The 15,276-nt window shown below is 42.2% G+C and overlaps 1 protein-coding gene across 2 annotated transcripts in view; it reads right to left on the bottom strand.

Annotated features, from left to right (window-relative positions):
• Positions 1-5,693: 5,693 nt before the first annotated feature.
• The window catches only part of LOC307006427 (uncharacterized protein), a 15,939-nt gene continuing 6,356 nt past the window's right edge, over positions 5,694-15,276 (bottom strand). Inside the window, exons 2-5 of one of the 2 annotated variants that reach the window (XM_079627395.1) lie at positions 14,770-15,089; positions 13,510-13,567; positions 9,354-10,989; positions 5,694-7,145 (exon numbers count right to left, since the gene is read on the bottom strand). In XM_079627395.1, coding sequence (XP_079483521.1) covers positions 7,142-7,145; positions 9,354-10,984 — 1,635 coding nt within the window. In that variant the 5' untranslated portion in view covers positions 10,985-10,989; positions 13,510-13,567; positions 14,770-15,089 and the 3' untranslated portion in view covers positions 5,694-7,141. Of the gene's footprint in view, positions 7,146-9,353; positions 10,990-13,509; positions 13,568-14,769; positions 15,090-15,276 lie in introns of those variants that run through there. The other variant, XM_079627394.1, reaches the window with a different exon arrangement.

The raw sequence follows: 15,276 nt of genomic DNA, 5'->3' as shown, positions 1-15,276 counted from the left end.
CCTCCTTTAGTGGACTTAGATATCCTAGGTATAACCAAAAGCCTCGAATTTAGTGATCTTAAAGAGCGCGATGGATTATAGGGCGATAGAAGATCCGTTAAATAGACTGGAGCTAAGCCGTTTAGGGCTTTATACGTCAGTAACAATACCTTATAATTAATACGTCGTGAATGTCAATTGGTGAATCCGCCGGCCAACCCAAAAGCACCATTGTGCCCACTCCCTCTTATGCAGGTCCCCTTCGAACGAATTGGCATGGACCTCATCGGGCCATTAGAACGATCTGCACGGGGCCATCGCTTTGCATTGGTCCTGGTGGATTATGCAACGCGATACCCCGAGGCAGTGCCGCTCCGCAATATTTCCGCAAAGAGCGTAGCGAGCGCACTGTTTCAACTAATCTCCCGGGTGGGAATCCCGAAAGAGATTCTCACCGATCAAGGCACAACGTTTATGTCACGGACAATTCGCGAACTTTACGAATTATTGGGCATTAAATCGATCCGCACCAGCGTCTATCACCCACAAACAGACGGGCTGGTGGAACGATTTAATCGCACGTTAAAAACCATGATTCGGAAGTTCGTGCAGGAGGACGCCAAAAATTGGGATAAGTGGCTAGAACCCCTCTTGTTCGCTGTGCGCAAGGTCCCCCAAGCCTCCACAGGGTTTTCCCCCTTTGAGCTACTCTATGGACGTCAGCCCCGTGGGGTGTTAGATGTCCTTAGGGAGACTTGGGAGGAGGGACCTTCGAACAGTAAGAACGAAATTCAGTATGTCCTGGACCTGAGAACAAAACTCCACACTTTGGGGCGGCTTTTGATGGAGAATTTGTTACAGGCCCAGGACAAACAAAGCCGGCTGTACAACAGGGGAACTAGACTACGTGAATTTGCACTGGGAGATAAAGTACTTGTATTGCTCCCAACCTCTAGCTCTAAATTACTCGCGAAGTGGCAAGGACCCTTCGAGGTCACACAGCGAATTGGGGATCTCAATTATGAGGTAGTCTGAACAGACAGGAACGGGGCACATCAAATTTACCACCTTAATCTCCTTAAAAAGTGGAGGGAGCCGGAGTCAGTGATGCTGGCGACGGTGGTGAGTGGAGAGGAGGATCTCGGGCCAGAGGCGAACACAAAAAGTAAATCACTCGCACTGGCACCAGGAGGAGACCACCTCTCACCCTCCCAGCTCACTGACGTGTCCAAGTTACAAGCAGAGTTTGCTGATGTGTTCTCGTCCCTGCCCGGTCGAACAAACCTTATTCAGCACCACGTTGAGACTGAGCCGGGCGTGGTGGTACGTAGCCGGCCATACCGCTTGCCTGAACATAAAAAAAGGTGGTTCAGAGCGAATTAGATGCGATGCTAGATTTGGGAGTAATAGAAGAATCCAGCAGTGATTGGGCGAGCCCGATAGTTTTAGTGCCTAAAACCGACGGCTCGATTCGATTCTGTGTGGATTATTGCAAGGTGAATGCTGTGTCGAAATTCGACGCATATCCAATGCCGCGGGTTGACGAATTGCTTGATCGGCTGGGTACTGCTCGATTTTATTCGACACTGGATTTAACAAAAGGATATTGGCAGATCCCCTTATCTCCGGTGTCCAAAGAAAAAACAGCTTTCACGACGCCGTTTGGGTTACACCAATTTGTTACACTTCCTTTCGGGTTGTTCGGGGCTCCGGCCACCTTTCAGCGTCTCATGGACAAAATTCTCCGGCCGCATGCTGCATATGCCGCTGCCTATATAGATGACATTATCATCTATAGTAATGACTGGCAGCGTCATATGCAGCACTTGCGGGCGGTCCTGAGGACGCTGAGGGAGGCCGGATTAACGGCCAACCCGAAAAAGTGTGCGGTTGGGCGTGTGGAAGTTAGATATCTGGGCTTCCACTTGGGTCACGGACAGGTGCGTCCCCAAATTGACAAGACGGCAGCAGTTGCAACCTGTCCGAGACCAAAGACCAAAAAGGAGGTTAGACAGTTCCTGGGGCTGGCGGGATATTACAGACGGTTTGTACCTAACTATTCGGACCTCGCCAGCCCGCTGACTGATTTAACTAAAAAGGAGGTACCAGATACGATCCAGTGGACGGAGCAGTGCCAGCAGGCTTTCACCCATATAAAGGCTGCTCTGTGTGGCGGGCCGCTCCTACATGCTCCTGACTTTTCTCTCCCCTTTATGTTGCAGACTGACGCGTCGGACAGGGGGCTGGGCGCGGTCCTGTCCCAAGAGATAGAGGGTGAGGAGCGGCTGGTGCTGTACATTAGTCGAAAGCTCTCAAAGAGAGAGACTAAGTACAGCACCATTGAAAAGGAGTGTTTAGCCATCAGGTGGGCTGTTCTCACCCTCCGCTATTATCTCTTGGGGCGGGAGTTCACCCTTTGTTCGGACCATGCTCCTCTGCAGTGGCTCCACCGCATGAAGGATACCAACGCGCGGATCACCCGTTGGTATCTGGCTTTACAGCCCTTTAAGTTCCAGGTGATCCACAGGCCGGGTGCACAGATGACTGTGGCCGACTTCCTCTCCAGGAGGAGGGGGGGGGAGGCTGCAGGCCGGATGGCTCCCCGGCCTGAGTCGGGCGGTGGGGGTATGTGGCGAGGGGGGCGTGGTTCAGCGCGGTCTGTAACGGGAGAGAGAGAAAGGAGGCGAGCGGTACGTAAGTAGGTCAAGTGCAAATGACGAACACCTGTGTCTTGTTGCAGTAATTGGCGTGGAAAGACCGGTTATAAGCCGCTGTCAACGGAGAGTGGGGGAGAGAACGGCTGAGGACTCGTACGCAGCACAGACGGATCGTAGTGGAAAGAGTTTTGCCCCGGCAGTGGAAAGAGTGTGCATCGAAGTGGAAAGAGTGTGCATCGAAGTGGAAAGAGTGTGCATCTGAGTGGAAGGAGTTCGGGAGCTGACCCAGTGGAAAGAGTGATCCTGTGCATCTTATGAGAGTGCTGTAGCGAGGCTACGGTGAAAGCGCTGTGTGCGCGCGTTTGTTTTATTTGTTGATTTTGTTATAATAAAGTACGAGTCCCAGTCACGCCGACTCCGTCTTCTTCCTGCCCACAACCCGTGAACCTCATCACAACTATATGATGCTTAATGTAATACTACAATAAGACGTGAAAGATAACTATATTTTTTAATTAGTCCAGTAATCAGACTCTGTTCGACAAGTTTTTAGTGCAAAAAATAGCATCTGAATAACTAGGTTTTTCCTGGTCTGTGGCGGAATTGTTTTCTGAACCTGCAGAATATCACCAGGGAACGTTTGCGCCAGAACACGCCTCCTCTTTTCACTGAACTGCCCCGGGAGTGCAAGTTCATTCCCTAATTTACCGACGTGCGTCTGTGGAGGGAAAAGTCCGCTGTGTGTCGGGTGCAAAATAGGAATAATACATGCCTTGGTGTACAAAGTAAATTGCGCTGGGTGCAAGATAGGGCCCATAAAGTCTGAATCGATGGAACTTTTTCTAAATCGTTTACATATGTAGCAGGACGGTCTATCGCCCCTCCCACTCGTAATTGTTTAATGTTTGGCCAATGGCCCGGCACCCAGTGTGAATAAGAGCACAGCCTACCTGCTATTTGGCATGCGTCATCGTCCGGGGCCATGACGTCATCCATGTGCCCTGCTGCTGTTTGATCGAGTGCACGGCAAACTGTGTTGCCGCTCGTAAAAGCTCACCGAAGCTGCTGGCCTCTGGCAGTGCTGTAGGCCGGTCTGGGTGCTGTTGGGAGAGTTGTATGTGGACATTTGAGACAGGTAAGAGGCATTTGCGTGCGACAGCGCTTTGTAAACCACGTTCCTATGAGTTGCTTGACCCAGCGATTAGTCTGATTAACCCGTATACCCACTGTAGTGTAGATCTGTCTGCGCTGGTGAGCGTTGTCGGAGGCATTCGGCCCTATTCCTCGCATATTGATCCCGGGACACCGTGCTCCGTTGTGAGTATAGAGTCACTGTTAGAGCATGAAGCTAAGGGGGAAGAACTCTCAGTGTAACACCCTCTGCTTTGTTTTTAGGCATGCGACAAGGACAATATCGCCATTCTGAACGAGAGTTATCTGCCTGGTGCTTCATTGTGGAGCCTGTTTGCGCTGTGCCTTACCAGCTGCTGTTCTGCTATTGTGCTGTTCTGCTTTTGTTCTGTTTTGTTTCTCTTCTGTTTGGCGCGGTTTCACGCCAGGTGAATGGTTCTAAGTGAATCGTTTCCAGTGAATCATCCGAGCGAACTGTTTGTGAGAAACCCTTCAAGTAACCCATTCTGAGTGAATCATTGCAAGTGAACTGTTTCGGCGAACCGCATCAGGTGAATCGTTTCAAACTAACTATTTCCACTGACGGTGACTTGTAAACGTGGTATGTTTTGAGTTTATTTTGTCTTCTTTTTGTTTATTACTTTGATTTATGTTAAGGAGCGAGTGTTTTTCTGAATTTGTATTTGTTTCCGACTCAATTGTTGTGTTGGTGAATTTATATATTATTTTTGGTTGACTCATGCTGCTGAAATTGTGAGTTTTCTTATTTTTTGGGGGGTTTTGATTTGTGACGACCAGATCGGGACCAAGGAGTTGGTCCCCTCCTGAAATTGTAAACCAATATCATTTTGTTTATATATATCATTTTGTTTACATATTATTTTGGTTACATATCACTGGTTAATGTATCTTTCCTTTTGTTTGTTGGCAGGTCCTGGGTGCCCGGGGGCAGACGAGTGACCAAATTTGGTGGTGGTGTCCTCACTGTGTGCCGTGGTCTTCTCTGACATGAGTCGTTGAGTGTGCTGTGCTGGTGTGTGTGCACTGAGTAGAGTAATTTCCAAAAAGGTGATATCCAGAGACTGCCCCCTGGATGTGCCCAGGTCCCCCCACAGCCAACATTAGGATTTAGTAAATTGAAGTGATTGCTGGTCAACACCTTTTAATGATAAATGTCTTTTAACAATTAATGAAATAAATGTACATCTCTTTTTGCAATTCATCTGTGTATCTGACTCAAAGTGATTAGGACCTGTGCGTGCCTTCTACATTAGAGGTACCGTTAGATTCCTGGGGTGAAATTCCCCATTTTATTTTAAGTTTATTTAATAAAGAACTATTGCATACTTGGATCATGCTTCCTCCTCTGCTTTAGCCACTACAGAACACAACAACAGACCCATTAAGGATCCAGCAGTAGAGACCGGACCAATATGGACCCAGCAATCCGTCTCTTCCGTCTCAGCCAAAATGACCGCCCGATTGAGGACTACGTGGAGGAGTTTTGTGGGCTTTACTCGCATAAGTTGCGCTTTGACTTAAGTCAAATCCGTATGTCTGTTTGGCCAGAAGCTAGTTATTTTACTCTATAAAGTTGTAAATATTGATATTTTTCTTACGCATCGCTAAACTTCAGAATATCTTTATTAACCCCCTGGAGAAGTGTGGAGCACTTTTATCATGGATAGATGCACTGTATTGTATTTTTATCCCGTAACCTATAAATCATTCTCAAACATACCCATAATCTGCTGCAATCAAATATTGACCTTACCTTTAGATTAAGAATGTCGATTCAGGGTCCTCGGTGGTGCCTCTAACCAGTTCAATATTGAATTCGAAGTAACTAGGTGTTTGCTAATATTAATATTTAATTACAAAAAATCATGAAATATTGATAGGAAAAAAATACTCTTAGACTTGTTTAAAAAGTTTTATGAATCACCACAACATGATTTCTTTTTATTAAAAAAGATTCAGAATAATACAAAGGGGGAAAAAACAAAGGAAAAAATAACAAACACGTAAAAGACCCGAAATGTGGCCCCGAAAAAAAGGCTCCAAGGCTTTTTATACTAACCCTGGTCTGGGCCGCCTTCTAACAATGGGCTGTTATTCTACTACAGCCAATTCCCTTAAAGGTCAAACTTTGGACTTATCCTAGTCCTTCATTAACATAGGCTTGCAGAAGCACATATTCAAAATATCCATTTTCTTTTTACACCTATTCTATGCAGCACATAGACAAAAGCTTTATTTGGTAAGTGTCACAGGTCTATGAAGGAGGGCTCAAATGCAGAATGAGTGTAAACATGTTTTTTAACAAACAGTAGACAGATGACAAGATGTGGTGGGAGAGGTGAACAGTCCAGACAATAGGCAGGGATGAGACACAATGACAGCCGTTGTAACTAGCCGAGTAGCAGTTGTAACTAGCACAAGATGACTGTAGGCTGGAGAGTAGTAATGGCAGAGCAGAATGAGACCTGAGAATACCAGCAATAGCCAGACAGGAACTTCAAGTACAACAGGCAAAGCACTCAGGGATCTCAGGCTCAGCACCAGGCTTGCTCCAAAGCTAAGAGTGTAAGCAGCCAGGGACGCTCTGCTAGCAGGACAGGACTGGAACTACAGACACAGGAGACAAGACAGACAGGACCGATGGCAGAGCTAAAGAAAAAAAGAAACTTCTACAAATAAAACACAAGAGGAACAGGTGAGCACACTCAGACAAGGAACAGGAGAACACACTCAGGTAAACGAGGACTTAACTAGACAAGAGGGTGTGGTTCTGGGAAACAAGGAGGCAGGAGCAAAGGAGCACATGGCCAACACAAACAAAGACAGAGCCATATGTTGAAGCACAACACAAACATAGAGACATGAAACAAAGAAACAGACAAAGCTGCCAGGGCAGAACCCTGACAGTAAGTTTGACTATCGCAACCCTCTCGACCTTTCTCTAGTTTCGCACATTTTCAAGGTCTAAGGCGAATGATGTTCACAGTTCCTTTTAAAAATACATGTGGTCCTAACAGTCTAAACATATTGAGTCCACATACACAGATACACATAACACCTCTGACAATGAACCATAAGTTCGTAGGCCAAGCTCAAATTAGGCTTTAAGTAATTTGAGCTTGTCCTGCAAATTCAACATCCTCATTTGAGCAGTTTATTTCAGTTTGCACTGTGTATTATTTTCCTATTTAATAATTCCTATTTAAATATTCAACTTGTTCGATAATTTTAATTAACTGCTGAGCACGATGAATCCGTCCGTTCTTAGGGAGTCGAGCCTCAGTGGGTGATCTTCGCCTTTCTCTCCTTCTCCCGACTTGCGAGCTCTCTTTGCGTTGTCCCTCTGGAGGTGTTCAACTATAAGATAGTCCATAAAAATATCAGCTTGTCTGTTACATTAACATTTCTAATTTTCTAGGTCATCTCCATCCGTTACTTTCAAAGCATGCAGATAGTCGTTAATATATACCATTTCTTCAGAAGAAGTTTTTCTTTTAGGGAATTTATCAGAAGAAGATTTATCAGAAGAGTTTATAATCCTATGATCTCCAATATTTATTGGCTAGTTGCACGTGGGCCGCCATGTTGGATGTCCGAACAGCGAGTGTGCGCATAGACACTTCCGGTTTCGCATTACACCCGGTGCAGGGAGCCGGAGAAAGCCGAAAATGATCTCCTATAGTTGTTGATAGTAGTATTTTAAGTGATATAATTGATTATAAGATCCATATTACTATCACACGAGTAGTGATCGACCGATTTATCGGTTTACCGATATTTTTACCGATATTTAAGCATTTTCCCATAATCAGGTATCGGTTTTGTAATATCGGATTCACCGATAGACGGCGGCATCTTCATTGCAGCACCGCGTCTGAGGAGAGACGAGACAACAACAACTGCGTGCACACTCACAGCACAGGTAAAGTAGGTTATATGTAGGCCTACTACTTGCTTTGCTTCAATTATTCAACCTTATGTTACATAACAGACATAATGCACGAATGAGATTTGAGACAAAAATGCCTGATATGTAGTTTATTTATGCAGCTTGGCAGCTCTAAAAAAAAAAAAAAATCACGGAGTCAGCCTAATCCATCGTGTCCTGTCTCAATAAAGACGTAACTTTACATTAATCAAATAAAACCGACGTGAATGAGTGCATGTTGTAAATAAAAGGGCTGAATTTAATTCTCTCTCTGTTGTATTCGCCCACCATTAGTCACGTAAAAAAAGTTTGTTCATATTGCTAAGCACTCACTGGGTTGATGATCAGGAATGCTCATGCACGGCCACTGCATGAAACTTAACAAGATTCACAAGTTTAAAACACCCTAAATGATATTAGCACTTATTACATAACCATTATTTCGCTAATACACATCTAAATAAACAGCTCTGCGGAAATTAATTATTAATCATTTCCACGAATCAGCGCTGCCGCTCCCACTAGGCGCATCACGCGCTGTGCGTAGGGCACCGAGTGCTGAGGGGACACCAACAAAATAGCCTTTTAAAATCTCAAATTAGTTCAAATATCCCGGAATCAAGAGCGAGCGCGCCCGCGAGACAGAGACTGTGCTTCAAACCGCGTAGCGCGTGCACGGCAGAGAGGGAGAGGAAGAGAAAAGAAGCGTGTGCCTCATGAAGCGCATGACTTTTTTTTTACCTCATCAAAGCTTTTATTTTTAAACAAAGACACTTTAGTAACAGTGCACTTCATTTTTTGCCCTCAGACTTCTCTATTTATTGGTGTATAAATAAGTTGATTTTTTGGAAACAGGAGGGAGTGATTGTTATAAATAAAATAGTTTGTTCAGTTGTGATGTAATAATTGTGTCAAAAACAGAAGTATAACAGTAAATAAATATCGGTTCTGCATATCGGTTATCGGGCATGTAAACATGCAAATAATCGGTATCGGTTTAAAAAAATAGATATCGGTCGATCACTACACACGAGCCAATGGCGATTAAATGCACGGATGCATAGTCAGATTAATGGATGAAATACAACTGTTCAGAACAGAAGATTGTATTGGACTCATGCTGCATACGCAATGACAATTATGCCTACTGTAAACACAGTTACAACTACGATTAGAGATGTTAAATAAAATACCCCGTGAACATTCACACGTTTGTCCTGTGATAGGCTACAATTTATCTCCATAAATACTATTTTCTCAATTCTAAGCATAGAAACGCACAGGTGAAATACACTGAAAATTATATGCATTTAAAAATGTGGTCGGGTTGAAGTCATCCCTCCGGATCTGCATCCACTCAGCCCGTACCGCAGCGTCAACGGGGAATGCATGAAAGCTGACTTCTTTGTTGTAACGTGACGAAACGGAAACAATAACGGCACACAACAACGAAGTGCTGAGGCTGTCACCCTCTTGAATCCTAAAAACACTCATTGTGAAAAATTATCTCTCAGGTAATGGGATTCGGTCGCTGTTGTTACTACTCTACGATCATTAACAATGCATCCTCTCGACCAAAACCACTGTTTTCTATAGTATAAAATAAACATCATATTATTATTATTATTATTACTTACCGTGATCTCAGACTGTGTTTGAGTGGTTTCTCCACTGTATGGATCTTCATGTGTCGCTTCAGGTGACTTTTAATAGAGAAACTCGTCCCACACTGATCACACGTGTGCGGCTTCTCTCCAGTGTGGATCATCTCGTGTGATCTCAGATGTGATGATCGACTGAATCTCTTGTCACAGTGTGAACACTTGTAAGGTTTTTCTCCAGTGTGAATTCTCTGGTGCTGTTTTAAATGTTCCGCTCTAGTAAAAGTCTTCTCACACTCAAAGCACATGTACTCTCTCACACCAGTGTGAGTTTTCTGATGTTTATGTAAATGTTGCCGCTGTGAAAAACTCTTTCCACACACAGAACATGAATGCGGCTTCTCCTTCGTATGAACTGTCAGGTGTCTCTTCAGCTCTGATGACCTAAGAAATGTTTTGCCGCATTGATCACATGTGAACGGCCTCTCTCCGGAGTGGATCCTCATGTGAAGATTAAGGTGTGATGATCGACTGAAACTATTCCCGCATTGATCACATGAGAACGGCTTTTCTCCGGTGTGAACGCTCATGTGTAGCTTCAGGCGACTTTTAATAGAGAAACTCTTCCCGCACTGATCACACGTGTGCGGCTTCTCTCCAGTGTGGATCCTCTCATGCGTTTTCAGATTTGCTGACAGACTGAATCTCTTGTCACAGTGTGAACACTTGTAAGGTTTTTCTCCAGTGTGAATTCTCTGGTGCTGCTTTAAATTGCCCGCTGTAGTAAAAGTCTTCTCACACTCAAAGCACATGTACTCTCTCAGACCAGTGTGAGTTTTCTCATGTCCATGTAAAGTGTCCAGCCGTGAAAAACTCTTTCCACACACAGAACATGAATGCGGCTTCTCCTTCGTATGAACTGTCAGGTGTGACCTCAGGTGTGATACACTAAGAAATGTTTTCCCGCACTGATCACATGTGAACGGCCTCTCTCCGGTGTGGATCCTCATGTGATTCTTAAGACTTTGTTTGGTTGTGAAACTGTTTCCACACTGAGTGTAGGTGAAAGATTTCTTGGCTCTTCTTTTCTTTAAAAATGTCTGTTTAGTCTTTGAGCGACTCAAGGGTTTTCCTCCAGGTTGGACATGATGTTCCTCCTCCACTTCTCTCAGTTCATCACTCTCCTCCTCCACTTCACTCAGTTCTTCACTCTCCTCCTCCACTTCTCTCAGTTCTTCACTCTCCTCCTTCACTTCTCTCGGTTCTTCACTCTCCTCCTTCACTTCTCTCAGTTCTTCACTCTCCTCCTTCACTTCTCTCAGTTCTTCACTCTCCTCCTCCACTTCTCTCAGTTCTTCACTCTCCTCCTCCACTTCTCTCAGATCTTCACTCTCCTCCTCCACTTCTCTCAGTTCTTCACTCTCCTCCTCCACTTCTCTCAGTTCTTCACTCTCCTCCTCCACTTCTCTCAGTTCTTCACTCTCCTCCTTCACTTCTCTCAGTTCTTCACTCTCCTCCTTCACTTCTCTCAGTTCTTCACTCTCCTCCTTCACTTCTCTCAGTTCTTCACTCTCCTCCTCCAATTCTCTCATTTCTTCACTCTCCTCCTTCACTTCTCTCAGTTCTTCTCTCTCCTCCTCCACTTCTCTCTCCTCGCTCTCTTCCATCGAGTCTGACAGGAAAAAAAAAGTTATATTTAATTTTCAGTACATTCAAATATTTATCTTCAAAGAGAGAAATATAAAGTGAAAGGACATGAAAGTGAGCCCTGATGTAATGGTAGAAAGTAGACAACTGCTATAAAATATTATGATAATTTCATGACTTTTTTTGAAAATTGATTATATGTCCTTGAAACTTTCCATGAATGAGGTAAATTTATCTTCAAATTATTATTTGTAAAGCATTATAGGCACGAATCCCATGTTTCTTTAGCAAGAACTATTATATTTGATCAATGACACAATTATCTAACATGATATTAACATTACCGTATTTTCCGGACTATAAGTCACACTTTTTTTCCATAGTTTTGCTGGTCCTGCGACTTATAGTCAGGTGCGACTTATATCAAAATGAATTCATACTGACTGATATGAACCAAGAGAAAACATTCCCATCTACAACCGGGAGAGGGCGCTCTAGTTAGCGGAGTTGTTCAGAAGCAACACCGAGGAAGAACTCAATGGATTCAGTGTTGTGGAGTAAGATTTGTTTTTGGGGTCCTTGAGATGTTTTGACATGCCCTGATATTTGTACTTTTTTCAGTTGCTTATAAACATATTAATGGCAAAGGTGTAATTACACACTATTTAGCACGAACATGGCTATCATAATATGTGAGCAACATGTATGTACATGTTTGCATTTTTGAGAGAATATTATTTATGCGTGGTTACTCAAAAAACTCAAACTTAAATTTTCTGATATAAGACCACAAACGACCAACTTTACATATTCCCACAATACTTTTGACTAATGGAGGTTGTCAGCTAGAGTTTTTACTTCAAAATGATCTGAAAATCATCCGGGCTAATCGTTCACATTAAACAATAGACTGATTTAAAGGGCACCAATTATGGAATTTTGAAATTTACCTTTCATGTAGTGTGTAACATAGATCTAAGTGAACAAAAACATCCTGCAAAGTTTGAAATATGAAAGTGCACCGTATATAAAGTTATTGTCTTTCAAAAGTAAGAGTCGACTCTTGAGTCATTTTTATGAATCGTTAGAAGACCGAAGCTCTTTCTCTGACTAGATGACGTCAACTTGTCAAGTTATTTGAATACGATACGCCCACTTATTGCTCTCCAAGGCCAGAGAAAATATCATGGCGACGAGACGCTGTGTTCTGAAGTGCGACTCAAAAGCAAACTTTTTTCATTTGCCCAAGGAGGAGCATTTGAAGACTAAGTGGCTACAATTCATATAACTATACCACAGAAGTATAGTCTGAGCCTTGTGCTTTGTTCGCGCCATTTTGAAGACGATTGCTTTATCAACTTAAATGCAATCAAACTTGGATTCGCGAGCCGGCTGATATCGAAGGAAGGTTCAGTTCCAAGTGTATTTGCATCAGCTTCCTCCTCCGTATCACAACCTGTAAGTGTTATTAATAATTGTTGCTTTTATGTTTTATGTAGCATGCTTAATAATTATTGTGTTTGTTGTGTAAGAACCGTTTAGCTTCTAGGTCTTCAATGGCAATTGTATTGAGATATGTGAAGTGTTTGTCGTTGTTTTCGGAGTTGTCTAAAGAATAGAGTAATACCTCGTAGTAACGTAACTGCATTTTTTTTTTGTAAAAACGTTATGTTTATGCATCGGGCTAACGCAAACAAAGACTGATTGTGGTTTTACAATATTAACTCTGGGCTATGCTCGCTAACATAACATTAAATTCTTTATCTTATTTTTCGATTTTTACTACAAACTACAAAGCAGTGGACTATAATCATTATTATAACACAATTTAATTGATAAAAGCATCATTGTACTCCGTGTTAAACCATAAGTATTATCTCTGTAAACACTGCTGGGTCATCTGACCAATCAACGCAGATTAGCGTCGCGCAGAGGAGGGGTTTGGAAAAACGAGTCGTTGAACGAATCATTTGGGAGTCGGTGAGCAAATCAGGTAAAAATAAATGCATATTATACGAAAACAAAAGTGTTTTTTGTCATTGCATGCATGTAAAACTGTTGTTGGGGACTCCCACAACAACATTAGGAACATTTTAAATGTCATAATAGGTGCCCTTTAAATTTTGTAAGACACTTTGTTTGGAAAGGCAATATGCAGGTGGGAGTGAATGATCCAACAAGCTCATGAATATTGCCCTCATTCACACCTGAAGACAAAGACCTGCTAATGCTGCATACTAATGAGCCTTTCATTCAGGTGTCACTGAGCCACAAGAAAGAATGCAAAGACAACACACACACACACATTATATATATATATATATATATATATATATATATATATATATATATATATATATATATATATATATTACTACATAATTTGTTTAGAGTTAGAAACATCTTGAAAAAAAAAAAGTGTATTTTTCCACAAACTGTGTATGCTTGCAAATTGTATAATATCCAAGGTAAACATTTCCAGTAATTGTGCAGTTAATTCTCATTCGTATTTTCAGAAAGTTTTGGAATATTTGTATTTATTTACCTTTATTTTACCAGGAAATAATCCCATTGAGATTCAGAATCTCCTTTTCAAGGGAGTCCTGGCCAAGACAGCAGAATAATAGTTCCATATTAAAAATACATATACAAACATTTAACAAAAAAAAGACATTTTGGCAATTTAACATAGTCTCAACATAATCACCAGCAGCGCTCAGTAACAGCACATGTGCATTTAGTACTCAAATAGTCCTTTATCCTCATTTTAAATTGTGTCATTGTCGGTAAATTTGCAAATTTATACCAGGAAAAAGGTGCAAAAACTTTAAAGGCACTTTCACCGAAGACAGTTCGCGTTCGTGGGATATCATACATGACTTGCCCATATGATCTAAGATTACATTTCCTGGTAGTGACTTTAAGAGTCAGAAGAGAGACTAAGTAAGGAGGCAGTTTACAAAGTATGGCCTTAAAAAGAAAAATATAGCAGTGCTCCAGCCTGCGATTGTGCAGAGATGGCCAACACACACTCTCACACACTCTCATACAAGCGACAATGATGAGTACGGAAACTGGAATTAGTTACAAATCTTAGTGCGGCATGATATACTGAATCCAGCATTTTCAAAGATTTATTTGCATGCATGTATAAAATATCACCATAATCCAGCATTGACATAAATGTTGTTTGTATAAGTGTTTTTCTCGTACTAAAAGAGAAACAGCCTTTGTTTCTATAATAGAAACCCAACTTTACTCTTAGTTTTTTTGTTAGACCCTCTATATGCTGTTTGAAGGACAAATTTTCTTCTAAAAGGAAACCAAGATATTTATTGACTGATACTCATTCAATTACTTTCTCATCTAGTGTAGCATAGTAGTGTAGCAATATGTAGGCTATCCTCTCCCCAAACTTGTCACTAATAAAACACAAAAATAATTGAAAGAGAAGGCTTATATTGACCTTTTAAGATTTTGTTTGCACCTTGTAAATTAGGTTTTGATGTGGCAGTAAAAACTTCATAATCTATCCAAAACTAAATGTTGTCTTTCATATTTCGTCTGTAACATATCGTCTTTTATAATATATATTAGGGCATAAATGTTAATTTGCAGTTTAATATGTTGCTTATACAAAGACATTTTATTTCAACGTATTCAGTCGATTTTCTCATCTCAGTAGGCAATATAGATAGTTTGCTAAAAGCTAAACTAAGGGTTAATTCATTCACACACAGACACGCGTGAGCTGTAAACAACAACATGCATATGCATCATGAACGAATGAAGAATAAACACCAACCTCTTTGTTCTTCAGGATCTTCAGTGTGTTTCATTCTGCAGGGTTTTGGATCACTCGTGTTCTCACTGTCCTCTTTAATAAACTCAGTCTCTGCAGATTTCAGCTCTTCCTGATGCTTTCATGCTCGTCTTCACTTGTAGCTGATGGGGATTTACAGCATTTATTGGAGAATTACTGTGGGAGGAGCTTCACTGATGATGTGATTGCAGTGGGAGGAGCTTCACTGATGATGTGATTGCAGTGGGAGGGGCTTGACTGATGATGTGATTGCAGTGGGAGGAGCTTCACTGATGATGAATTCCAAAGTTTGAGGAGCTGATCTGCCAAAATCAAAAGTATAAATTACGGAGTTTGTTTTTATAATAAACAACACTTCTAAGTGTAGCTGGCGCGGTCTGCACTTCGCCGACTACTGCGTTGTGTTCTGGTGCACTGATGACAGGACACTGACGATCTTCAATCAGAATCAGTCTCTCTGGGCTGACTTCCGGCACTGAATGGAGTGAA

This window comes from Phoxinus phoxinus (assembly GCF_949152265.1).
Source record: "Phoxinus phoxinus genome assembly, chromosome: 1".
In the NCBI taxonomy this organism is placed as follows: domain Eukaryota; kingdom Metazoa; phylum Chordata; class Actinopteri; order Cypriniformes; family Leuciscidae; genus Phoxinus; species Phoxinus phoxinus.
Note: the sequence above shows the minus strand (reverse complement) of the source record. Positions and strands in the feature narration are given on the sequence as shown.